The sequence below is a fragment of the Varanus komodoensis genome, unplaced genomic scaffold (assembly GCF_004798865.1).
Source record: "Varanus komodoensis strain SLA01 unplaced genomic scaffold, ASM479886v1 scaffold13_3, whole genome shotgun sequence".
Taxonomy (NCBI): Eukaryota; Metazoa; Chordata; class Lepidosauria; order Squamata; family Varanidae; genus Varanus; species Varanus komodoensis.
In genome coordinates this window covers 8660859-8687177 of record NW_025335409.1, presented here as the reverse complement: position 1 = coordinate 8687177, position 26319 = coordinate 8660859, and the positions used below count along the sequence as shown (strand labels likewise).

Sequence of the window (26319 nt, the reverse complement as noted above, 5' to 3'; positions counted from 1 at the left end):
CCAAACAGGCCTCAGTGAGGAGATCCTGTTTAAATTGTACTTGAGTAGGATACCTCATCAAATAGAGGATGGCTGTCTGGCACTCCTTCAAAGAGAGAACCATCCTGTGTCCAATAAGTAATGTGGCCACCCTAGAGTATACATGGAAGTATCTGAGCTGGTTGGGATGGCCATGCTGCACTGCAGCCAGCCCAGAATTCTTCAATATGAACCGGTCTGCTGCTGGGAGAAATCCTTGGGAAAGATCTGAAATTGGTTGTCCAGCATTTCTTGGACACAACAGCCCATTTTGCTCGCATGGCAGGCCTGCATGCCTAGGGTGCTTTGGATGCAAATGTGTGGTATGATGTACATGGATCAACCTCCTTCTTTTTTTGGATCTCCTCGAAGAAGAGAGGATCACTTTTTTAGCTGCCTCCACTTTCCTTTACATTGTTGGTTGGCAAAACTCCTGCAGCCTGGTGAATGAGTTCCAGTTTTTAAACTGTTGTCAGTTTGCTTGGAATGTTAATCTGCTTCTTGGAAATCTTCAAAGCCCAAGGTTTGTTTTGTCTTTGGTGAAAAAAAAAATAAAGCTTTTGGGGGAAAAAAGATTAAATGCCAAGGTTACTAAAAAAAAACAAAACCCAAAAACAAAAAACATAGCTAGAACTTTCCTCAGAAAAAAGTCTCAAATAGAGATTATAATTCATTATTTAAAATGCATTACTTCAGCTTCACCTCTCCCACTCTATTGCTTCTGTAACAAGACCAAGAAGTACTGGCAGTGCCATGGTTAAAATGGTTGTCTTGCCTAAATGCATATTTCTTTTTCAAACCACGCCTGTCCTTATCTCCTTTTCATAAATATAGACAGGCACCCTGAGTTTCACAATGCTTTCAAAATACTCATTAAAAATGGCTCTTTACTTCTTGATTGGAGACAGTCCCTCTGAAATGTTTGTTTATTTTGGATGACCTATTACAGTCCCTAACAATGGAACCTATTTTCTCCCTCCTTCATGTGCCCACACATTCATTTGTCTGTGTAGAGATTAAAATTACTTGTTTCAGCTTAGAAGCGGAAAGCCTTCACACAATATTACCCGTAATGCCCCAGAAAGGGCTGGTAGTCACAGTTCATTGTTTCATTTTGATGCTTTTCTCTGTATCTGATGAAAGTTGTTGTAGCATAAGTGCATTGAGTAGTTAACGCTCACCCTAAGAGGATTTAGTTTAGTTTTGCTGCTTAGTTTTCTAGGTGAAATGCTATAGCAAAAGGCAAATTCTGCTTTTTTTATGACTTTGTCATCTATTCAGTCTCCAAATAATCGTAGGTAACAATTGCGTTTCTGTACACAGCAGACAGTTAAACTATAGAATTCACATCCATGAATGGAGTGATTGCTACCAATTTTGATGCCTTTTAAAGGGAACTGAACAAATTAATGCAGAACAGTTGATCAAAGGCCACTAATCCTTATGGCTGTATGCTACCTCCTATATCAGAGATAGTGCTTCAGTTGGGGAATATGGGTTGGAGGGTGCTGCTACCCTCGTATCCTGCTTGAGGGATCCTGTGGGCAGCTGGTTGACCATTTTGTGAACAGCATGCTAAACTAGATGGACCGCTGGTCAGATCCAGCAGGGCTTTTCCTGTCTTCTTAAAGAATCTCAGAGTTTAGAATGATCCCAAAGGATACTTGGACTGCAAGTCCCACACATTTATTTGGGAATAAGTCCCACTGGACCATAAGGAAGGCTGAGCGCCGAAGAACTGAGGCCTTTATATTGTGGTGCTGGAGAAGACTTCTGCGAGTCCCTTGGACTGCAAGGCAATCAAACCAGTCAGTCCTAGAGGGGATCAGCCCTGACTGCTCTTTAGAAGGCCAGATACTGAAGATGAAACTCAAATGCTTTGGCCACCTAATGAGAAGGAAGGACTCACTGGAGAAGAGCCTAATGCTGGGAACCATTGATGGCAAAAGAAGAAGGGGACGACAGAGAGTGAGGTGGCTAGATGGAGTCACTGAAGCAGTCGGCATGAGCTTAAGTGGACTCCGGGGGATGGTGGAGGACAGGAAGGCCTGGAGGAATGTTGGCCATGGGGTCGTGATGTGTCGGACACAACTTCACAACTAACAGCAACAAAGTCCCACTGAACTTGATGACATGTTCTTCTGAGTTGATAGAAGGATGCTCTTAACCTCCTTATCATAATCATCACTGTTGTTATTGTGGAATAGAAAAGAGTAACCTTAACAATAATGCATAGTAATGTTTGTAACCCTCTAGACCAGCAGTTCCCAAACTTTGTGGCACAAAACCCTAGGGTTCCATGAAAAATCTCAAAAATCAAATTTAAAACAGATTTTAAAATGAAACCACATGAGCCCAACTATTCAATTGTCAGTTGGCATCCAAGCATCAAACAAGGAAATGCATCATGTCATTTGGCTCCTAGGACTCTATTGTGTAGTGTTGGAAATAATCAAAAGAATTCATTTGGGATATTACCATATAATCACTTTATTCATTTGTTATATTTAAAATTCTTTATCTTTATTTCCAACCCTGCTACATTATGGAAAGCACTCAGGCAATAGGATCATGTGAAAGAAGGAAGAATGTTGTGGTTCAAAATGCTTAGTAAAAATCAGGGATAGAGTCGGGATTCCTCAAGAAAAAAGTATCTTCAGAAAGGCTCCATGACTGAAAAAGTTTGGGAATTGCTGCTCTAGACTATCTCTGCATGGAATATTGTAGCAATAGGCAACTTGTTGGCCTCCAGGTGTGGTCAGATCCCAACTCCAAGTGTGGTCAGATTAGCTCCACCCAGAATGGGTGGTTGTCAGGAGTGATACAACTTGTAACCCATCTACATTTAGAGGACTGTTGATTCTTCAGCCATGCATATTATAGATGTGCACAAGATAGGGCCTTAGAAAATAATGATGAACTTGTACTTTGTTCTCTGCTATTTCCTGATTTTTTTTCTCCTATCATCATATACAAGATGATGGAACACAGCACATTTCCTTCAAATAGCACCTTGAGTGGTGCCAACCAGATCATGTATGCAACATGAACAATAGGGTTAAGTATCTCTTTCCCCTGGGCATTGTTTTCTTGGTTAAAATCTTTACTCCCACATGATGCCAATCTCTGTCTGTCTTTTTTTCTCTCTCTCAACTTGGGAAAATAGCAAGTTGTTCTCAATCCGAAACAGCTGTGGTGAATTGACAATGCTCAGCATTCCAATGGCACACACATTTACCATCTTAATTTGTCTGGATTCCTAATTCATTTTTCTCTTGCATAGTCATGTGACATACCTACTGCTGGTGCTTCCATTGCTTGACTGTGTAGGGTTTTCCTACATGAGCCATCTTCTGCTTGCTTGTCATTTTCTGATCATACTTGTTTACAGGTTCTTTAGGTGACATTCTGATCCTTCAGTTTTGTTTCTGTATTTAACCAGTTCTGTAAGCAAGGTTTTTAGAGCCAGGAAAATGCAACATTTAATTGTAAAAGCAAAAGAAAGTGTTATTCTACATGTGTATTTGCATTATTCCGCTGCATCACAGTGCCATCTATAGCTTATGTAGTGAAAAAGCAAGAAAGGAAACACTGTGTAGTGCTTGGATTTCAGGTCTGTGACAAAACCAAAAGCAGCTAACAGTGGATTAACACTTGATTAACAACTTTATAAGCTCATAGCATCACTTGGTTTCACCTTCCTACCCTTCTCTGTACTGTATGTCCAACCCATTTTGATTGCCAGGCATCTGGTGACTCACAAGAATAACACATTTGCCCCTTTGTGATTGCTATTCACACAATTTCTTGATTGTCAAGATATTTTTCCAAATAAATAGTCCAAGTAAATGTCCCCCAGTTTGCTAGAAGTTTAGAAAGTTTGCTAACAAATATGTTTTCCATAACAAAATGTTGAATACAAACTAGAGTACCAACTAATCAATCATCATCTGGAAAATGTGGGCTAAATTGGCAATTTATATTAAATATAATAAATGTAATATTATTTATAGGAAACACTGGATTTAAACAACAATCCTATTTTGAATTCCTCTAAAATCCTTGGGACAAGAATAAAGAAAAACAAGGCTTTGTCTTATGCCAATTTTGTAAAAGCTTGAATCAATTATATTTTTTTAAAAAATGCACAAAAAACCTGGAAGTGACATCACAAAGGATGAAGTCAAACTATGTTTGTTCTCAGGTGCATATAAATAGGAGACCAAGTAAGAGATAGCATGGTGTAATAGTAGAAAGCATATTCTGTTTGGACTGGAGATCTGGGATGAGATCCCTGCACAACCAGAATGCTGTGCGGCAATCCCCATCTTTCAGTCTATGTCTTTCAGCACACATTGTATGAAAAGTGCGATGGCGTTTTCCAGTTTTCTCTACGGAGTAGATGACACATTGCCACTCAGGAGATAAAATTAGATAACCATTAGACCATTAGAAGTTGATTAACACAGTTATTCATTCTGAAATGGCATCATTACTTGGCATTGCTGAGCTGCATAGCAAACACTGTAGTTACCCACAAAATTAGGATTCGTTTCCATAAGGCTTACAGGTAAGTATTTCATGCCGTTCCATACTTGTCCTTCAGTTCTTTGACATTTGCTATATATACTTTCACAGGATCTTCTTTAGACATTCCTTTTAACTTATTCCAGGCATCCCACTTGGTTTTGCCTTTGAAATCAAGCTTCCCAGTACATTCTGTATTTACAGCTCCAACTTTAGTTTGTTTGAAATAGCTATACATATCCAGCATCTCCTTTTCTCTTAACTGGGCCTTCAGCTTTTTATCTTCTTCAGCTGCTTTATCAAACTCTGCCTGGGTCATGATACCGATGACGAAGCCCAATATTCTTTCAGAGAAGCGATGAATGTGTGACTAACTCTACTCAAAATTAGATAACTCTGTTGCCCTGTTCTTATGACAAAGCTCAATGTCTCCTATACAGTGGATTTGCATCTGGCAGAAGGCAATAGACTTTTTCTCCAACTAAACATGGATGCATCTCAATATGTCTGGACTTAAACACATTTATGCAGAGTGTAATATATTTAGGGGCCCTGAAATTAGGATTATTGATGATATTGACTTCATTGAACTGATTTATATGTCACCCAATTGGCCACAGGATCTCTGGACAGCATATATAGAAACAAACAGAGCAAAATTCAACAATATAATAAAACAATGGTATCAATAAAGTTAATGGCGATAAAAACAACTGATAATAATAAATAAAAAACCAATAAACTGCTACAAATGCATATGACTATGTTGAAGCACAAACATGTGTGTGGTAGGTAATTTATTATGTGCTATTGTATTTCAATGTATTTTATTGTGTTGTTAAGCTGCCCCGAGGCTTCAGCAAGGGGCGGCATAGAAATGTAATAATAATAATAATAATAATAATAATAATAATAATAATAATAATAATAGGTTACAGATCCAGTCACTTCCTATGGTCCTGTGAAGGTCAATTTCCGCTGTGTGAACAGGGGTCGTGTAACACTATTTAAAGCTAGGGCAACTACAGCAAATTCACAAGGGGGTGTGTGTGTGTGATCTCTTCTTTTTCATTTCTTTTTTAAACATTTATGCCTGAATGTACTAGGTGATTTTTAAAAAATGCTTGGAATGGCCATCTGTTTTGAATACAGCTCCCAGAATTCCTGATCATTAGCCATGCTGCCTGGGACTTATGGGAGCTGAAGTCCAAAGCTGTCAGTGGGTCACCAGCTTGGGGAAGTCTGCTTTCAAACAAATCCGAATCTTGACTGTTTCTCTAAAAACTGCTTTGCAGAAAAATACCTTTTATTTTGTGACAATTCCGAAAGTGGAAGAGCCGTACAAATGTAAATGAACCCGGTCTCTAGGTAACGTGGATGTACGTAGTATTGCCAGCGTATGGTACAAGAAAACACTGACTCTGTTTGTTTTGTTCGTTTCTGGGACTTGGTTGCTATGCTGGCCTCAGAGAACAAGAGAGACAAAGTAAGTAAGGCAGTGCCTTTTCCTACTGTACCGGTTTAGTTAGAAAAGGCATTTCTCCAACTTTGAACTGGGTTTGCAGTGTAGTCACATACAAAAATTAGAGGTGAGTAAGAATAAAACTCCCATCTCTTCTGATGGAAACATTGGGAAGCATCACAATCTATCCAAGAGAGTTAACTTGTTAAAACCTCTGTTTAACTCAGTATTCTTGGAACCAGTACAGCTAGGAGTTTCTGTTCCCAAGAACACTTAAAAGGTTCAGTACAGGCTTGGAAATTACTAATAAGGTGGTCATACTGAGAGAAGCATTATTCCTCATATAATATATGCCCTTATTCATTCATGTCTGTTTTACTATTCTGTCAAAGTGGAATGGATTGTTTTCTTATTCCTGCATGTGTATTTATTAATGAATTGGCTAATGTTATGTCATTGCCACACAAGTTCCTGAATGCATTTTTTTGCAGGGGTGGTAAAAACAATATATTCAGAAATGAAGAAATCTAAATTTGTATTTAGGCTAGAGAACTGAAACCAGGTATCAGCTATGATATATATGCATAGCAATACTTAAAGGAAATGGGGATATTTTTTCTCTCTTCCATGTTTAAATATTTTCTTTGCTTTGAGCAGAATGGCTGAGTAAAACCGTAAAGACTCTTGGCAAGAAGCACTACAAATTATTATTATTCCTTGAGATATTTATGCTTTACAGTGATCAGTGAAATTAAAACAGATCTCCAACATATATTTTGCATTTTTATACTATTTCAGCAGCTGGCTTAGTTTTGTGTGGATCCCTCTGCCCTCCAAAGATGTCCCTTTGATTTCCCTTGCTAGATGTAGGGCTCAGACAACGCACTGTGATATTACTTAGAAGCAGCTTGTCCTGGTTAATATTATACAAACCCAGGAGTGCAGGGAATTCTAAGATCATTTTTAGATTACTGTTTTGGTCCATGAAGTAAGGATCTATGTAATCCAATCAGCATATTGATCCATATAATTAGGCTATGCGAGTCCACAAGCATATAACAAATAGAACTGGGGCAGAATGCCAGAATAACTGGAAACAATATTATGCCAGACATGACTGTGGGGAATGACAAGCAATATTTTGGCAAAACAAGGTGGCTCTAGGATGGATCAAGGGTCCTGAGCATTCCCTGTCTGAAGGCACTGAGCTGCTACTACCTCTTTTTCTCCTTAATGGAGTTTCTACTTTTAAAAGAGAGTTGGAAAAAGTGGCGGGAAAACACATTTTCTGCTGTAAGAGCTTTTCTACATAAGGCAGCTAGCACACACTCATGGTTGTTTACAGGTTCTTTAGACAACATCATGATCCTTCAGTTTCTCTTTTACTTTAAGGCCATTTTTGTTTGTTTGTCAAGTGGGAAAAATGGAGTATTATTTCTGAAAATGAAGGAAAAGGTAGTTTCCTACTTATATATTTGCAGTGTTCCATTATTGTACAGCACAATCTAGAGGTCATGCAGCTGGAAAGCAGGAAAGGATAAGCTCTTTTCCATTTCATTCAATTCTTTGCCAAAACCCAAAGCAGATATAGTGTTTAATAACTTTATATTGACAGCCTTTGGTACCATAGACAAATAAAAGGCTTGCAATAAAAGCCTTGACCAGAAGCATGAGCTTTTCTGCACAGAACATTTGTTTTCCATTCATCAGTCATTGTTCATAGTTGTTTATGTGTTCTTTGGTTCACTTGTGACCCTTCAGTTTTGCTTTGTTTGTTAAAAGCATTTTTAAAAGGTTTTTAATTGAGGGGGCTTTTCTCAATGAGGTTGTTAACTGGCTATATCTATTTTTGGTTTTGTCACAGAATTGAAATCCAAGTATAGTATAGCAAAATAGCACAAATACACATGGGGAAATTATGCTTTCTTTCACCATCCTAAATAATACCTCATTTTCTCTGCTCTTAAAAAGAAACTCATGAAAAGTGTGTTTTAGAAACAGATGTTAAATGGGAGGGTCACAACTTTGTTTAAAGAACCTGCAAATAACCATGAGTAGTGAATGTAGAGTGCACAACAAATGCATTGTGCAGTATTTTAATATAGAAACATGCATAGGATCACACCCTTAGAGATTGTGCTGGTATGGAAGTAGAACAAGCACCAGCATATTCCAACAGTGCGAGGAGGCTACTGTGTGGATACAACTGAGCCATTTACATTAGAAACATAGCTTTATTAAACATTCATCTGTGACTTGGTAGAAGCACTCAGGAAAAGCCCCTTGACATTTTAAAAAGTGAGCCTTTTAATGTATTACTCTCAACCAGCCTATGGACCCTCATATTTGGAAGACTATAAGTAAATGTAACATTATTTCCCCTCTCCATGAAGTGGCTGTTTTAAAATAGCATAGCAAATGATCCAAAGCTGTTTAGAAACTTAATATATTAGTTTTTTCTTAGCATGCATAAAATGTCATGAAGACTTTTGGAAATGAAATTCTCATAGAAGTGCAGGATTATGAATAAATCAACCATTGGTGAGAGGTTGTTTTTACCCATGTAGTTTGGTTACAGCATCAACTCTAAACTCCTGTGGAAAGACATTCAGGGGTATAGTTTTTACTTTGTGCCTATTTAAGATAAAGAGGTTGTTTATCTTAAACAACTTAAGCTTTCAACAATGTCCCAGGTCTCTCAGCTTTTATAGTGATATCAAAGGAATACTACTTCTCAGAGCTGCTTCCTGTCTGCTAGCAGCATTTCCATGCTCAAACAGGGTTTGAAGAGTGCGAGTGGGGCCTTTCGCTAGTCCCCAGGGTTGGATTCTCACCACTGACTCAAAACAGGAACTGAGCCATGAGTTTCCCATTAAGAATAAGGCCAGGCAGTCATTCTAGCAAAAAGAGAACTAATAATTTGGAAGAAATGATGCACATTTCATGACTGAGAAAATGAACTGAAACACCTTCTATAGATACCTATATATTTTATTTATGTATTTATTAGATTTTTATCTCACCTTTCTTCTTACAATGAACTCAAAGCGGCTTATATAATTCTCTCAATCTTATCCCCTGCAACAACAACCCTTTGAGGTAGGTTGGGCTGAGAATGTGTGCCTGGCCCAAAGTCACCTAGATGGCTCCAGGGCTGAGCAGGGACTAGAATCCAGGTCGCCTCAGTCTCAGTCCCACACTCTTAACCACTAAACCACACTGGTTTTTAGATGTAGGGCCAGCCCAAAAAGAACAAGATGGTATCCCCCCACTTCCCATTCCACTTGCAGAAGCCAACTGGACTGGAAGTTGAACCTCAGTTCAACACTGACGATAGAACAGCATCATTCACTCCGACTGAGGGCAGCAGACTAGATAAAATAGAACACAGTAGGTTGTCTTGAGCACACAACTCTGTTCTTCAAAGAGGGGAACTGCTACCGGAGGCTACCTCTCACAGGGGGCTCCCTGTGTCCCCATAACAACAGCACCGAGCATCCACATTCTCTGCCTTCCATACCTTGAAAGGAGATCAGCTTCGAGAGGTGTAGAGCTGCCTGTTGCTATGCTAGAAAAATTTCTGCCCAACCGAACACCTATGTCTGAATTTGACCAAAAAGTATGATGGATTTTGGAATAGCTCTCCCAGGCATTTAGAGAGAGTGCAGAATGGCCAGTAGACCTTGCTGTGCATGGCTGTAAGTAACTGATCCACGTTGTGTTGGAGGGCACGGTGTAAGTGAGGTGAGGCCTGTAGAGATCTTTGGTGCATACAGTACCTTAGCAGCACCGCTGTCTGACATCCCAGACACCTCTATGCCACCCAGAACGATTTGCAGCAAGTCCTTGTGTTGATCTGCTGTAGCCCTGGGCAGGCAGAGCCTAACATCCATCCCTGATATTTAGCTTCCACTGGATGTGTTATGTCCCACGGTTTTACAGATGAGATTAGAGACCAGTTGGTATTTTTAAGAGAAGGTTTTTTTTATTTCCTGTATAGGGACGACACTCTCCCACAAGGACGGGATGGGTGTCGCCCTGTAGAGGGACAACGGAGTATTTATACCTTGTTACAAACAAAGGGAGAATTGTTTTTGACAGCCTACACAAGCGAGCTGGCATGATACAGAGGCGAGACGGTTTTGCGGTTAGTCCATATTTTGATACAAAAGCGGAGCGGCTTGCAGCTAGCCTATCCTTTTAAGCAGAACACTCTGTATATGCCTGGGGCGGCTGACAAGCCTCTTATTGTGCTCTATTGTGCTGACCCCAATACACAACTGATAGCCTCCTGCCATACCAATCCCGTGCCAGGTGGGTGGAGCCCAACAGGATGCAGGCAGCACTACTAAGTTCTTCAGGTTTTGGTTACGTTGAACAGCTGTTGGTTGGATGTTGGAAGTTGCTGTAAGCTCTTCAGTGTAGCAACTTGACATCTTTTGCTTTTAAATTATTCTTCTGTACCCAAGAGATAGGATAGCATCGTTTATTTGTTCAATAATTTTATATCCTGCCATTTTTCCTCCTGCAAAGAACCTAAGGTGACTTACAAAATCCTCCTCTTCCTTTCCATTTAATCCTCACAACAACCATGTGCCGTGGGTTAGTCTGAGAGGCAGTGACAGGCCCAAAGTCACCCAGGGAGCTCCATGGCCAAGTGGAGACCAGAACCCAGATCTCCTGAGCCCCATTTCAGCAGTCTAACTAATATGTGAAGGCTGCCATGCACAGTAGTGGAAAGCCTACAAACTGGGCAGCTATCCGGTCAGGCATATAAATGCAGCACATCCAGCATCCATGATATTATTTGTATGGTGGAGGGGAGAAAGCTATGGCTACTGCTCTAACATGCCACTGAAATGCTCCATGGCAAGTATGCCAAACTAGTCAAGTATGTCACTGTGCCTCCTTGAATTTGATTTACCTCGAAAAAGCTGAGCACCTATTCTAAGGCTCTGGAGACAGAATGGCATTTAATTGGAGAACTTCGGTAGTGGTGCTTGGCTGAAGGGGGTCTGAAGTCTAGCTGACTTTATATAAGAAGGAGCAAAGATTCGGGTGGTAGATTCAGGACAAGTAAAAGGAAAGACTCTACACAGCATGTAGGTACTATACAATTCTATTCCACAAGATGTTGTGATGGCTTCCAACTTGAATGGCTTAAAAGGGGGTTGGACAAATTCACAGAGGAAAGGCTGTGAATGTCTACCACTCACGATGGATCTGTTACCTGCTGTGAAGCTCCCATACTGGTATTGGGTGGCTGCTGTGGGAACAGAGCCATTGGTCTAGTAAGCCATTTGTCTGGCCCAGCACAGCTCTCATGTTCTTAAGTAGAAAGCTCCCAAGTTCTGGACTTTCACAGGCCCTGCATGGTCTACTGACCTGCTGGCTAACCATAGGGATTTTTGAGGAGCAGACATGACTCATGCTAGGCTGCAATCTCTTTCTCTAATTTTGATTTCATTTTGGCTGCATGGTTTTTTGTATTGTCCCCTTATTTCTTTGTCCCTGGCAGGATATACATGTTGTTTCAATCAGTGAGCTTTTTCTTGCAAAATCGATAGTGCTCAGGGTGGTTGCTCAAGTGATGCACCAGTGGAAAGCCTGGGCAAGTCTGAACAGCAAGATAGACAACTGCATCAGGGCAACGTCAAAGAAAATGCAATCATGTAAATTGATATTCCTTACTGTGTATCAAACACAGGGAAAGCGTAGCTGAGGCAAAAGAGGCAGGGATGACTCCATCTTGTATCTAGCACAAACCAAGCACAAATAAATGGCAGCAAAATCAGTTGAACATCCACAGAAAAAATACCCCAGCAGAGCAAAAACCATACATGTTACACAGCTGGCTGGGCTCTCTGGAGCTTCTGGCTGAGGAAGTGGGACACTTACTGTCCTGCCATGACGCCTTCTAGGTAGGAGCAGAAGCAAGTGGTACATTTTGCCTTTCCTCCCATGCTACCAGTAGATGCAGCACACCCTCCTAGTTCATGAGTGGGCTGGGCCTGGTCTCTTATTTTTACAGTGCTCTGGAAATGCTTGTGTACACCAGTTGCTGGGGAACATGGGTGGGAGGGTGCTGCTTCACTCGTGTCCTTTGTATGGGCTCTCATGGTCAGTTGGTGAACAGAATTCTGGGCTGAATGGACCCTTGGTCTGATCCAGCATGGCTTTTCTTAGGTTCCTGAAAGCCCCTTTTCTTGACCATGCTCTTCCTGCTTGACACACACTCAGTCCTTTGGTTTGCAACTGGCCTTGTATCTGTTGCCATTTACTTTTCTCCAACTTCCCATTTCACTTCCTTGATCTGATCGGTTATGGTTGGGTTCCGATTTGTAGACTGTATGAAAAGGAATACCATGATTGATAGGTTTCCTTTACTACTGTGGATTGTGCCGGCAGAAAGAAAGGGCATATTAAAATGGAAATAGCAGTGGAAATTACCACCATTTTTCCATGGAAAAAGATTCATTTCTAAAATCTTGTTCTTATGTTGCTAAATTGTTCTTCTTGTGTTTTACACATATAAAACATGGAGTGATAATTTATTGCATCGAGAGAGAGAGAGAGAGAGAGAGAGAGAGAGAGAGAGAGAGAGAGAGAGCGAGCGAGCGCCATTTCATACACATAGAAATTCCTAGTTGGAACATGATAATACTTTAAAACTGATTTCAGACATTTGCCATTTCTTCTTATCCCAAATGTTCATTTCATATTCCATGAAAAACAGACTTCTGGGTTGTAGTTTTAAATATAACCAACAGAAAATTAATACTGTATCTTCCAACTGGGAATTAGCTTTTAATAGAAAGGGTTGCTGGTTACTCCTGTGCCTGAAAATGTGTCACTTCTCCCTTACTGCCTTTTGTGCAGGAACCGGGCATGGTGGTATCGCTCTCTCCTACCTCTTCCCCCTAATCCTCCTCCTCAGCTGAACCAATTGGCAGAAGACACCAAGCCTTTTGGGTGCATAAGCCACACTCTGTGCCTCCTTTGTGCGAATGTCTCTGCCTCCAGCACTGTCCCTGTTGGGTCTTGCCCTGAGCCCTTTGAGGGGAGAGATGTCTGGGTAGTTTTGATGGTGGGCTCCTGTGGGAACAGAAGGGGCAAGGACTCATCTGCAGGCTCCATGGCAGCAATATCAGCATCTTCTGCTGGGCTTTCTCTTGGGGAGACCCAGCAGAATACGCCACTGCCATACCCCTCTTCTGCAAACCCTGAGTGGGACTTGGGGAGGCAGCATGTGATGGGCACCAGCGGTGCTGCCACATGTTGCCTCCTCAGGCCCCAAGTAGAACTTAGGGAGATAGTTCATGGCAGCAAGGAAGATGGTGACAGCCGCCCAAATGCTGCTTAGGCATGTTAGGTGGTTGTCACCAAATCTGTGTGGCCAGAGCTGCTAGACTTTCTGCCACCCTTGCCAACCAGCTCTGTAGGCTTTAAGGCTTCTCCTGAGCTCATTATGTTGTCCAATTTCAGATGACACAAGTGGTGGCTATGAAACCCTACAAAAAGCCATAACTTGTTGGGATGGCTTTGTAACAACGGAACCACCCCATATAGAGGGGATGAGGGTTTGGACAACATAAAATACCACTGTGGCTTGGAAAACACGGTAGCTTATCACATTGTACAAATCTACTCAGTGCCTAAGTGCAGGCAAGTACATCCGTTATATCAGTTCTTGGTTTGGGTGTGTGCATTTCTTTTTCCCCATATTTTTAACCTCCTTCCTCCAAGACCGTTTTGGCATTATGCATGGGATATAGGAATCCTACCCTATACTCCCCAAAACTATAAGGGTTGATTAGGCTAAGAAACAGTGACTGATCTTAGACCACTCAATGGCCACATTCACACATGACAACCCATCCTGGCTATAAGCCACCCAACAGACAATTGAGTTCACCATGCGCTGGTCCTCCTGCAGGTGTCTTGGGGACAAGTGGCAAGATTGACTTGATTCTCCCATCCCTGCCATGATCACAAGCCATTTTCAGCTCACTGTGGCTTTCCTTCCTTTCCTCCCTTTTTTAGAGATCATGAAAGTTGCCTTGACAGCTAGCTTTTGCAACCCTTGTTTGGCAGCCACTGATGGCCTCTTCAAAATCCTGAGGAGCAGAGTGGCTGGCGGAACCTTTCCTTAATTCTTGTTTTGCTCATCAAAATCTGTGAAAAAAAACTTGCATTATTTTAAAACCGTTTTTAGCTGCACACATGGAACTGTGAAGGTTCACTGTTGCTTTGAGAATCTGAAACCTTTGAATTTGAATCCTTAACAATGGAAGAATTTGAGAATCTGAAGTCCTGGGGAGGTTCCTGCACTGAGAGAGCAGTGGGAATGGGGTCGGACTGAGACAGCTAGTGGTCAAGATTCCTTCTTCCAAGTAAAGTGGAGGGATGCATGATTGCTTTTGTCAAGCTTCTAGAGTCTTGGGGGAAAGTGCAAACTAAATATCCTGATGAATGTTCTGGCAAAAAAGAAAAAGAATAACTGAGGATCTGCCTAAGGGGTGTATAAACCCCACCATCCTCTTTTCATGAGTAAAGAAGACTGCAAGAATTTGTATGGAAAAAATGTTAGCTGGTTACAAAATGTTAGCTCCTTGGTCACACAGCCCCACTTTTGCATGGTAGTTATTAACTTGCAATTGTTATACATAGGAGTAGAGGTGATTTTTTCACCCCATCTGCTGCCCCACCTGCATCTTACTACTTCCCAACTCTACTCTCTCCTCCCTGCCTCATTCTTCTGGATGCATAGACCAAGCCAGAGTCCAATATTTAATCTTTCTTCCCCAAGCCAGTGACTTCCTGTTGTTTGGACAACACTGCCCATTAGCTCCAGCCAGTGTGGCTAATGGTAAGAGATTATGTATGTTGTAATTCAAGACATCTGGAGGACACCAGCGTGGGAAGAGCTGACTGAGTCATTGCCATTGCATAGAGATATTCAGCTTTCCCACTTTTGTGGGGTCCTGCACCCCTAACCCCCACAAATGTGGAGGACTGACTGTGCTATGTATATTGATACCATTGTAATTCTCATCAATAAGATAACATGAGAAGCACCTGAAAAACTGCTTTGAAGAGAAAAACATTGATGGAATCTCTATCTTTCTTAAAGCTAATCATATGTATCCATCCAACTCATGTTATATTATTAGGCACAAACAGTGCAATTTATGCATGTGTACTTTTTGGGGTATATCTCATTAAGTCCACTAGGATCTCCTCCCAGGTAAGCAGATATAAAACTGTAACCTAAACATATATAAGAGCAATTCCTGTGTCATCAGACAGTAGTAGAAGCAACACTTAAACAATCCCCTTTTACCTCACTCAATCTTTTATTTTAGACCCTGTTTTTGTCCCCCATGGTTTCTCTGGCAGGCATTCTGAGAGACTGATTTGATCCAAATCTCCGATTGTGAAAGGTTAGGAAAAAGAACAATATCTGGAGCAGATGGTGTGTTTCCCCAACTCTGGGTGGCTCGGAACTGCAGGAAAAACTGAATTCTGCACTGAAGCAACAGACGGATATATATTAGCATAGCAGCTATTTTTAACACACACACATCCAAGGAGCCTGACATCCAGCAGCTTTATTTGAATTCAAGCAACTCCTTGGGAATAAGCTCCTAATTAATTCCTATCATGAATATCAAATTTGAAATTAGTCATCTTGTATTTTTGTACTCTAGACATTCCACACCAGTGGAGTCTCTTGGAAGTGATCTGAGCCCAGTCCCTGCCCAGCTGTTTAAATGGGACATTTTTCACCAATTTTGAAAATATTCTTTTGTACTTGAAATCCAGTGTGCTGTCCAGAAAAAAAATGTATAAGAGGAGGTGCTACACTGCAATGTGTCAAAAAGTACAAAACCTCAAACATTCACTAACTTCCACTGCATAAAAAGATTGACTGCATTTGGATGATCAGTGGTAGCAGATCTGTGTCTGGGGACTGAATGACAACATCAGCACCCATGTCAACTGTGCTTGCACAAAGGAACAAGATGGTTTCAGCTTTTTCATGGCCATCTGTTTGGACAGATCATGGAACATCCGGGTTCCCTCCACTAGCTGTGCCTGTTATCATGACTTCATCAGGCAGATACAAGACTGAGTTCCTTGGAAATGCCTTGCCAGCTAGCTGTTTATCAAAATACATGGCAATATGTTTCTTTCCCTCCCGTTTGTTTTATCTGCGGCTTTTCCTTTATGGAATGTTCAGCACCAGACTGACTTCACTATACTTTTCTGCCATTTGAGTGATGTTTGGGACAAATGCAAAGTTACTGCTGGTGAACATGTTGGATGTTCAAAAACGCCTTTTTAGAAGGAAAGGGCAGGAAAGATTGGGTTTGTCACATTGGCTTCATCACCTTTCATGGGCTGAAGAAGTGAAGTTCTCCCCAGGGGGAGGTTCACATGCCCACAAAGTCTTTTGGCATCATTTAGAACCATGGAATTCCAGGATTCCAAATGGTGGGCAGCATCTCATCTCTACAGAAGGATTCCTGCTACAGAACTTTGTCTTCCCAGGAGAGCCTTATGGCTGGGGGTGGGAGTGGGGATAAAAATCCAATAAATAAGTGCTGGAGGAAGACAGGCATGGCAATGCAGCATAGTGAGCAGAGGTAGCATTCGTGTTACAAATCCCCACTTATCAGATGGGGAGAATAGTGTCAAATAGGGGTAACAGTGCTCATTCCCAAATTTCTAACTCTAAGCAAGGACACTCTCAATGCAACTCCCTATTATGTGTATGTGTATTTAACAACAGAAATCAACTGATGTAAGAATGAAATAAATGTTTTGTAAGGACAGTGAATTCAAAGGTGTTAGAGCTGCTAATTACTTTTGATTTCAGAATGTGATGGCTTTTCTCTGGAAGAGGAGTCAGTTGCCTTGACTATAAAACTTTAAAAAAAACTTTATAGCATTTAATTCAACAGGTTTGTAAAGTTCTGCCAAGCTCCCTGCCCAACTCTTACTTTGATACCATCCTTCATTGAGATTAAACATGCCATATTTCACTGCTTGATTCTTCAAGGACACCAGGAAGAGTTAGGTCGGTTATCATATACTGTCTAACCGGGCCTTCTGCTTGTTCATGTGTTTGTTGCTTAGTGTAAAAATCTAGTTCCTAATGGGATTATGATAATTTGCAAGCAAAATTCACCATCATCCGCCAGTGTCTTACCCTGAACACAACCTTTATCTGTGTGGAAGTAACAGGGCAAGAAGAGGTTGTAACTGCTGTAATAGTAGGTGAACAGTCACCCAGGTGCTCTTTTTGATCTTTAGGGTACAATCCTATGAATGTTTGAACATTAAAAGGCCTGCAGCTTCCAGGATGCCTTAGCCAGTCTAAATTGTTTTAGGGCATTGCCTCTCATATGGACTTCCCTGGTCTGAAATTCCCAACATTTTTTAAAATTTCTTATAACACATTTGGAATTTTGAGAAAGTGTTATGGGTGCTTCCAAAAATGGTTTCCATAGTGGGCATGGCTGATCCAAAATGCTCCTTTTACAAAATGATAATTTCACTGGTGAGGCTAAAACTAAAGAAACATGCTCAAGAATCTACGTACCAGGCTTATGAACCCATATCAAGATGGCACAAGATGGCAGCACTTTGTTTTGCAGGATGTCAGAATCCCAGTTTAAATAAAATGTTATAATTAAAAAAAACTTAAAGTAAATAAAAATCCGGAGCAGTTGCAAGAGGGATGTCAGTGGTCACATTGGTGCCCATGGGCACCATGTTGGAAAACTAGTCTTAAAGGAGGGCTCTGTAGTACATTATTTTGCCTTCAGAATCTGGATTCTGAGCCTCCTTGCAGCTGTACTTTCTCTTTCCCAGCATCATCCTTGTGGATAAAGCATTCCTGGGAAGATCTGCCCAGTTTTATCCCTGAAGAGTTGTTGTTTGCAAAGCAATGAAGACATCTTTTTAAAAATTCAGAGGTGCCTTTAAGGCATGGCATAGTTCAGTTTTACTGCTGCTGGATTTATTTTGCCATTTATTGAGTACTTTATTTGTTTAATTATGTTTTAATGAGATTGGTTTATATATTTATAACTTGATAGTGTATTTAAATCTATTTACTGTCTTTGAAGGTCTCTTGGGTTATAAAGTAGATAATATTAATGCACATAATAAACAAAACTAAAACCTATGCAATGGAAGTTGGTTGGTGTACATATCAGTTGCATGGAATAATGTCCAGAGGCTAAAAGAGGACTCCTGCCCAGGACTCTCATCCAACCACATCATTTCTGCTTCTATGGGACTAAATGTGGCAACATCTTTATTCATACTTTCTCAGTGGTCTGTTTTGGCGGTGTTGTTATTTTTCATTTCACTTTGTTGCCTTTGTCTAATCACCAGAAAAGATAGTGACAAGCTTGGTTTTCCCATGTCTCAAAGTTTTTCAAAAAAAAGTATAGGCTGTGGATTGTATCCAGACTTACTTGTACTGAAGAGCAGATGAGTTAAAATCCAAGGTATTGAAGCTGGTCATGATTTCCATGGATTTTAGCTTTTCCGCTCTAAGTATGACTAAGTCTTGATACAGGTATATGTGCTATGCTTCTGGACCTTGTAAAAAAAGTTGGAACCTGGCAGTTCCAATGTCAGGTTGTGTATTGATTTTTTCTAATTCAGAAAATTGAATAGTATCTTATTTATTTTATTAAAATTCATGCTGGATTTAGTCTGAACTCTAAAAAAACTATCCATGGTATTAAACCCTAACTCCAGATAGGTTCAGCATCATAGAAAGCTTCTTAAAAGTTCAGAGTAAAATCCAGACATTGGTGTCATCAACCTGCCCTGCACCATGAAATTCAACAGTGCTTTGCTTCTGGACAAACAGAAAAGCACTGCACTCCACCACTGAGCATATGCTGACTTCTATCAGTTTTTTTTCAAGTGTTAGCAACTCTCCTCAGCACTCAGGATAACTTACTGATAATTCATAGGCACCTTCTTGCTATACTCTAGCATTTCAATTGATCTGTTGACTTCAGTGTAGTCTGCAATCCTTTGTCTGCAAAGGCCAGAACAGTGCGCATTCCACTCATATGGTGTCTCAGCTTTCACATTTACCTCATTTTTGTCTCAATCCAGGGTTTCTTCCAGGGATGCCTGCTAACTCATCCTGCTTGCCACATTGCCCTTGCTAACCTCATGCACACACTGACATGCCTTTCTTGGCAGCAAAGTAATTCAATTGGTTCAAATCCAAGATATATAGTTTGTGAAATGACATGAAATGAAATAATAAAAGTCCTATTGGTGCTTAAGAAAAAGTTGTATGAGTGAGCTCAGACATGCTCAAGTGAGGAGTAACAGCACATCCAGGCTTGTATTATTTAAGAAAAGTCCCTCAAAATACCATGAAGTTACATCTTCTTGTGTATTCATTGTGGCTTGCTCTCATCCCTAGTAAGGCTGTTTAGAATTGCAGCTGAAATGAAGGATCATATCAACGCTTTATCATACTCTATATATTCCAGTCCTGGACAAAAATTAACCATTAAACTTGGTTTTTCAAGGCTGGATTGCAAGAGTGACCTAGAGGTGATGAAGTCTATAAATCATTGTTAGTGTCTTGCTCCATCTACCCAATTGCTGCATTTTTGGGGGGGAAAAAAATTAAAGAAGCAGTTGTTTTTGAAAACAGCCTTTGAATTACCTCCCATCCACATTTTATAGCACCCCTGCAAATTATTCTATTTAAATGCACAGTCAAGCCTGCATCATTATTCCTCAATTTGTCTGAAATAAGAAAGAGCAAATGACTCTAGAAAAAAATATTCCACACATTAAGATGATATTTTTCTTTACAAGGACATATTATAAATTCAGATTACTGCAGAATAACTCAAAGATGAATGCATTTTAAAAAACAAACTAATGTAAACATTTATATATTGTAATCAGATAACACAATCAAGTATTCTTAACATTTTAATATGAGATTGATATTTATTGTTGCACCTGGATTTATTTTCGCTTGGCAATGTGCTAATATTTTACGCATTAATTGCCTGGTCATCTGTATGCAATGACTATATCCAAAGTCTTTAAAGCAATTAAATACATATAAAATGCATTTGTCAGGAGCTTCATTTACATATACTTTGCTTTTAGGTACTACAGCTGAAAAGCATAGCTCAGAAACACAAAGAATGATGACAAAGTCATCATGGCAGAATGCCTTTGACCAGTTCACTAGTACCAAGAGGCTAGGAGCTAAACTTACAAAAACTCAGAAGAATTCAAATCTTTTCTTTGCTACCATGGACTTTAGTCATGGCTAAGCATAATATGAGCTCCCAGAAAGGAGGAGATCCAAACTGACAGCTCAAAATAAATTCTTCTGAAGGAAGAGGATAGCACCATGAAAAATCCTATTATGTCTGGTGTTATTATAGTGATTCCCAATGTGTTTGAAGCTCAAATGATGTTACACGGAATTCTGGCTTTTTCTCTCTCCACCTTTCAAAAAGCAAAAATCAGCCTCTGGAGGATATGACCAGGAATGGGGCAAGAGACCTGTAGGTTTCGGCTAGAGAGAGAGACAGGTGTGAATTTCACATCTATTTCAGAAATGGCACTTGGTTGTTTCTTTTAAGTGTTATCTGATCCCTGTAACATCTACCAGTGGTTCACTTAGTCTGCAGTCAGCATTTTGGAATGAAACTGACACTGCAGACCTCATGGCCATGAGGTTTGGCCTGATTTTTGAACATCTGTGTTTCTCTCCACCCCTATCCCCTGCCCAGGGTAGGTTGCTGATTCCTGTGTCAATGGGGCTACTCATCCATTGTGGTTTTCTCTTCAGTTTTATAGCAGCTCCGTGTGGTGTTCCATAGTGGTGCACTTATTTTAGGGACAGAGTCCAGCACCAAAGGTAGTTCCTATACCACTGAAAAGTTGCATTGGATGAGGAGTCCCCTGCCTATTATGCCACCTAGTCTGGGGAAGAGTTCTGCGGAGCTCAAAAGCTTGTACAGTTTTTTGTAGCATTTTGATTGGTCCTAATAAAGGTCTTATTAAACAGTAAATTTTGGATTTTTAAAAATTAAAGTGTAGCTTAATTTAGTGTGGAATGATGTGACCTTCCCTCTGGTTAATTTTAGCTGTTTTTTTAATCCCAGGAGGGGAAAGAAATTGGGAATCACCATCTGTTCCCTGTGACTGAAAAGACAGCTTAGGGAAAGAGATTTTTAGCTGGAAAATGATTGGAGAGAAAAGAGTGAGTCATCCTTTCTCTGTCTGCTTTTCCTACACCTTTACTCAAAGGATAATTTGGACCAAAACATAGAGATTAAAAGGAGACCTCTGTGTGGGGAGGGGACACTAACAAAAGTGGCAACACAGTTTGTTTTCAACATTAGGGAACTTATCAAAGCATAATGAGAATTGCTAATTGAAATAGATGAGGGAAAGCAATTGGTGCCCTACATTTGTCTTGGCCTGCAACTCTATCAGCCCTGACCAACGGATGCAGTGGCCAGCAGTTATGGTCCACAATATCTGGGTTGGCTATCCCAGAGATAGACCTCCTGCCCAAGAAACACTGCAGCCCAACAGCAGATGGAATTCATCTTTCCTGGGGATTCAGGCTACTGTTTTTGCTTGGTAGCCTGGGATTCCCTTAGTAAGTTGAAGTGCAACTGTGTCTCCTTTACCATGAATACCAGTTAGTCTTCCCCTGAGAGATGTGGAGATTCGCACTCTTAAGAAAGAATTCCTTTTTATTTTTGACTTATGCCAGATATACTATTTCTGAGCTGAACAATTAAATATCTCCTGAGCAGTCCTGTATCTCTAAATTAAAGTCTTTAAGTATATCGCTCTGTTGAGACTTTATACTCAACATTTGTCGAGTTTGTTGCCCTATGTTTCACCTTGGTCTCAACCATCTTAATATCTTAATTAACAAAGTGCTTATTAATGTCTAGAGGCAATTACTTTATAACAAATTATTTTTAAATTAAGATCCTAAGTGTGGAATTAACTTTTTTTCCATATCATGTCAAACCTCTCCTGATGATAATCTACTGTTTTATCCTGTGGTGACAAAGACTATGGATTTAAAAAGCAAATGCTCAGTTGTAATTGGGGGATAAGAAGCAGGGGGAAAAGCATGGATACTGTTATCAAACAGCAATATTTCACTCATATCGAACTTTCATACTTACAGAATAAGAGGAAGCAGTGAATGTATTTTGTAATTGTGATTCCATTTGTGATGACATGGTTTGGGTCTGAATTGGTTTGGCAATGTAAGAAATTATCTCCCAAATGCTTAGCTTGTGTGGACATTCCTTTGTTAAATGATCCCGTTCCCAAGTTGCTGCTGCTTTATTGCCTACTATAATTCCTATTCCACTTCATGCCCAAACTGCTTTTCCTCTTTGTTCATGAATTAATTACATGAGTGATCCCAGGCAGCCAGCAATAAACGGGATGAAATTATCTATTTGTTTGTTTAATATCTATACCACCCAACAGGCGAAGTTCTCTGGGCAGTTCACAACAGCCATGAAATCATGGTGGTATACCTGCTAATTCCCTCAGCCAATGATTATGAATCATTTGCTTATCACCACTGAGCACCAAGGATAGCACGAGAGCATAGGCATGTAATTATCCTTTAAATGATTTATGGTGCAAGTGTGTGACCTCCTGACATGAATTGGGGGCCATAAGTTTCTTTGGTGGGCCTCTAAAGGCCAAACCACATCCCCTCAGAGTCAATGCAGAAAGAACCATTCTGGCTGTTAGGTCACAACTGGGCCTTGCGCATATCCAGGGACTGGGGAACCTGGGGTGCAGACTTATACTGATTTCATTTGGTGAGCCAGCCTCCTCCTACACCTCTTTGGTAATAAATCTAGATGGGCACATTTGGAAGTTTAGGTACCTCTGTTGTGGGGAGTAACAGGATTGCATCCGATGTGAAAATGTATACAAGCAGTGCTGAAAAGTTTCTAGACAGAGCAGTCTTTTTTCTACACTGTCAAAAACATTTGCAAAAACTGTTGACTGTTTCAATGCTGTCCTAAAAGAAACCTAAAGATGCTTTGTAAGCTGATTTGTTAGAAGCTGCAACATCAGCCAGGCAGAAGTGCTATTCACAGCTTTGCTGGACTTTAATATGGCTTTGGTTCTGTGCACATTGTTGCCAGACAGCAGAGCAGGAGAAGAGTATGATTCATCTCAACTGATTAAGATATTTCTTTATTTATAAGGTACCTCAAACTGTTGTAAGTGAAATATGACTCTCTCTGGGCTGTTGCACTCACACACAGTTCCCACTCTGCACTTGATGGCTCACAGGTAAATGTAGGAAAGATCTCCATCATTTAAATGGATGCAGCGCCTCTCTCTGAAGCAAGAGATCTGGGAAAGCTTATTCATATGAACATCATCATGACGCTGCATGCAATAAGTGATGGACATGAATGTGCAAGCTGACCCTTAAGGTTAAAGTACAACAAATACAGCAACCAGATTTGCTGGAGGGCAAGAATGCTTTGCATTCTTGCGTTGCTTCTTGCCTCTTTTTAAAAACCCCCAAGCTTCCATCACTGACTGAGTGGAGGGACAGGTTCCCGCTTTTTGATGTTTGAGCAACATGGGAAGTGGGAAGAAAGACTTGGCTGATGGAGAAAAATAATGTACTGAGCAGAAATGTTTCTAGCTTCTGTATGTGGGGGGTGGGGCAAGAAGCAAACCATAAAGCACAATAAATGAGTCCTTCTGGACTGCCTAAGTACCCTTCTTCACCCCAAGAACACCATCGCACCCTATAGTTTGCACTTAAGTACAAATTCCTGAGTGCAAAACACAGAAGGCCCCATGCCACATGGGCTCTGCCACCTGACCTTTCTTCTTCTGGAGTAAAAATGTGGAAAAACTCTAGTGTGAAGCTCACTGGGTGACTTTGGGTCCATCACAGACTCTTAGCTGAACCCACCCCACAGGAAGAAGATAAAATGGAGTAGAGGAGGACTTTGTAAGTCATCTTGGGTTCTTCATAAGAAGGCAAAAAAGACAGGATGTAAATGCAGTGCCATGCAAGAAATAATACTAATAATAAATAACATATTAGTAAATTCCCTCTAAAACGCTACATCATCTTGAAAGCATTCGCTGTGTTAATTTAATTTTTAATGAAATAGCACTGAATGTCTTTGTAGGAAAAATCCCAACAGGGCCAGTTATGTATTGCACAGTAAAAATGTAGGTCTGTATTTTATGAAAAATAACAAACAAACCCACACACAGTAATGAGTATGTGGTGAAATGCTGAGCAACTTAACAATCTGTGTTAATTATGTCCCCTGGCTTAGGCAGGACATTTCACTATTCATTTTCATTTATGGTTTTGTGATAAAAACATAATTTTGCCTTACCCTTACCTCAAAAGCCTACTAAACAATATGCTGTAAACTAAGCCAAACACAACCAGTCAACTGCCTGCAGTTAAAGGCTCTATTTGAATTTATTAGTCAAACATACAAGGAATGCTTTCGCAGAAATGATTTAATATATGGTGAATTGTCTAATAAAACCAAAGTAGCCAGCAACTATGCAGACCTCCTAAATTTTATATCATGTCTAACATTTCCTGTATGATGAATCCTGCCAATGAATTAGTTTGCATGTTATTTTATAATGTTAATGTGTTTTATATTTTTAGTGTTTTATATTTTAACTGATGTTTTGTAAGCTGCCCCGAGGCTTTGGCGAATGGGGCGGCATAGAAATTTTTAAATAAATAAATAAAATAAATATTGTCACCAGTAATAGGCAGAATTTTAACCATGATTTTCTCATAAATAATTTTGCACACACAAGATTTGACTTCCCGAATATGAAAAATTATCCTGCACTATTCCACTGTTCATCTTCTCTTGTGCAACGTACTTCTACATGCACAGTCAAAACAGGCAAATCCTTTCCACTTCTTATAAATGGATACCTCTTATGTTCAGCTTTTTGAATTTGGAGTTAACTAGGGAATATCAGCAAGAAGCATCTATCAATACCAATAATGTTAAGCCAATGTATATGTTTATTTTCTGCAAATATATCTTGCTCTTCCTTTGAAGAATTCAGAATGACTTAGGACAAAGAAAGATGTAAAATGTGATGTGCAGTGAAGGTTTGATAGAATTCTTGCTGCCCCTGAATATACAGTAGCAGCAAGAATGCAAAAACAATTAATGGTTATTGATAATGAAGAAGGAAAAAGTGACCATGCAGGCTCCCATCCATTCATTGCCACTGAGTTAAGCAACATGGGAATGCTTCATCCCTAGGTTGTTGATTGTGATGTCCAAACTCAGGGACAGGTTGCTGGGGAAAGAGCAACCCTTTCTGGGTTCCAAGTCTGTGTTTTCCTGTCCCCAGCAACCTTCACTTCTGGGCTTGGTCATCAAGATAATCTTTTTTAAGAGATGGAACATCTCAACAGTTAAACTCATTGGGGGCAGCCAGACACTAGTCTGCTTGTTTGTCTCACTTATATATGGCTATTCGGGTAGCTGTGATGCATGAACTAGGCCATTATCTTTTCAGTCTAGGTTTGAGGTGTGGGAAGAGAGGGGAAGCTTTCCTGGTTGTTTGTGCTGTTTGCAGGTAGGATGAGTGCTGATTGGCACAAGTGTGATAAGCACCAGTTGGCTAGTGCCAATCATCACTACCTTGTTACTCAAGCCAATTCCTATTTTATTTATCATACCTAAGTACATATTCCTAAGTATAAAATCATTCAAGCTGAGCCAGGTATGTATACTTTCTGACTCCTAACATCGTTAATATAGCCTCATATAGCAACTGGGAAATAATGGGGCAGGCACGTATTTACTTAATTTTAAATGGATCAGAGCAACCCTCCCCCATGCATGTGCTTCACATCTGTTGTGGCATGTGAATTCAGTATGGGGTTATACCTAGCTATGTCTAGAAACAGTAGAGTAGCAGATCCTTCAGCAGTATTGGAAGATACTGGAAGTAAATGCTGTTTTGTGCAGTTTACTTCCCTGAACAGTAGCATATTCTAGGACTGCCTTCCAAGATCAGTTTCCTTGTGAGGAGAGAAAAGTGGACATTTATAGTGTTTTTGTACTGTTCTGTAATATATGTTTACAATATACAAGCTGAGAGGGTTGTAAACAGATTATGCCCTCCAATCTTGTGACCCAGAAAGCCAACCATAGCTTAGCAGTCATGCTTCTGAAAGTCTTTGTTTTAGTAGCCCCTGACTGGCA

The 26319-nt window shown here is 40.3% G+C and overlaps 2 protein-coding genes across 2 annotated transcripts in view; one reads left to right on the top strand and one right to left on the bottom strand.

The window, feature by feature from the left end:
- Nucleotides 1-4597: 4597 nt before the first annotated feature.
- Nucleotides 4598-4864, bottom strand: LOC123019977 (acyl-CoA-binding protein-like). Its single transcript, XM_044423266.1, has one exon. It carries the CDS (start codon nt 4862-4864, stop codon nt 4598-4600), a length of 267 nt encoding a protein of 88 aa, XP_044279201.1.
- Nucleotides 4865-5944: 1080 nt separating this feature from the next.
- Nucleotides 5945-26319, top strand: part of LMNTD1 (lamin tail domain containing 1) — a 150905-nt gene continuing 130530 nt past the window's right edge. Inside the window, exon 1 of the mRNA XM_044423508.1 lies at nt 5945-6031. Coding sequence (XP_044279443.1) covers nt 5945-6031 — 87 coding nt within the window. The remainder of the gene's footprint in view (nt 6032-26319) is intronic.

Excerpts from the sequence above, each read along its gene's own strand:
- LOC123019977 (XM_044423266.1), bottom strand. The coding sequence starts at position 4,864 with ATGACCCAGGCAGAGTTTGATAAAGCAGCTGAAGAAGATAAAAAGCTG.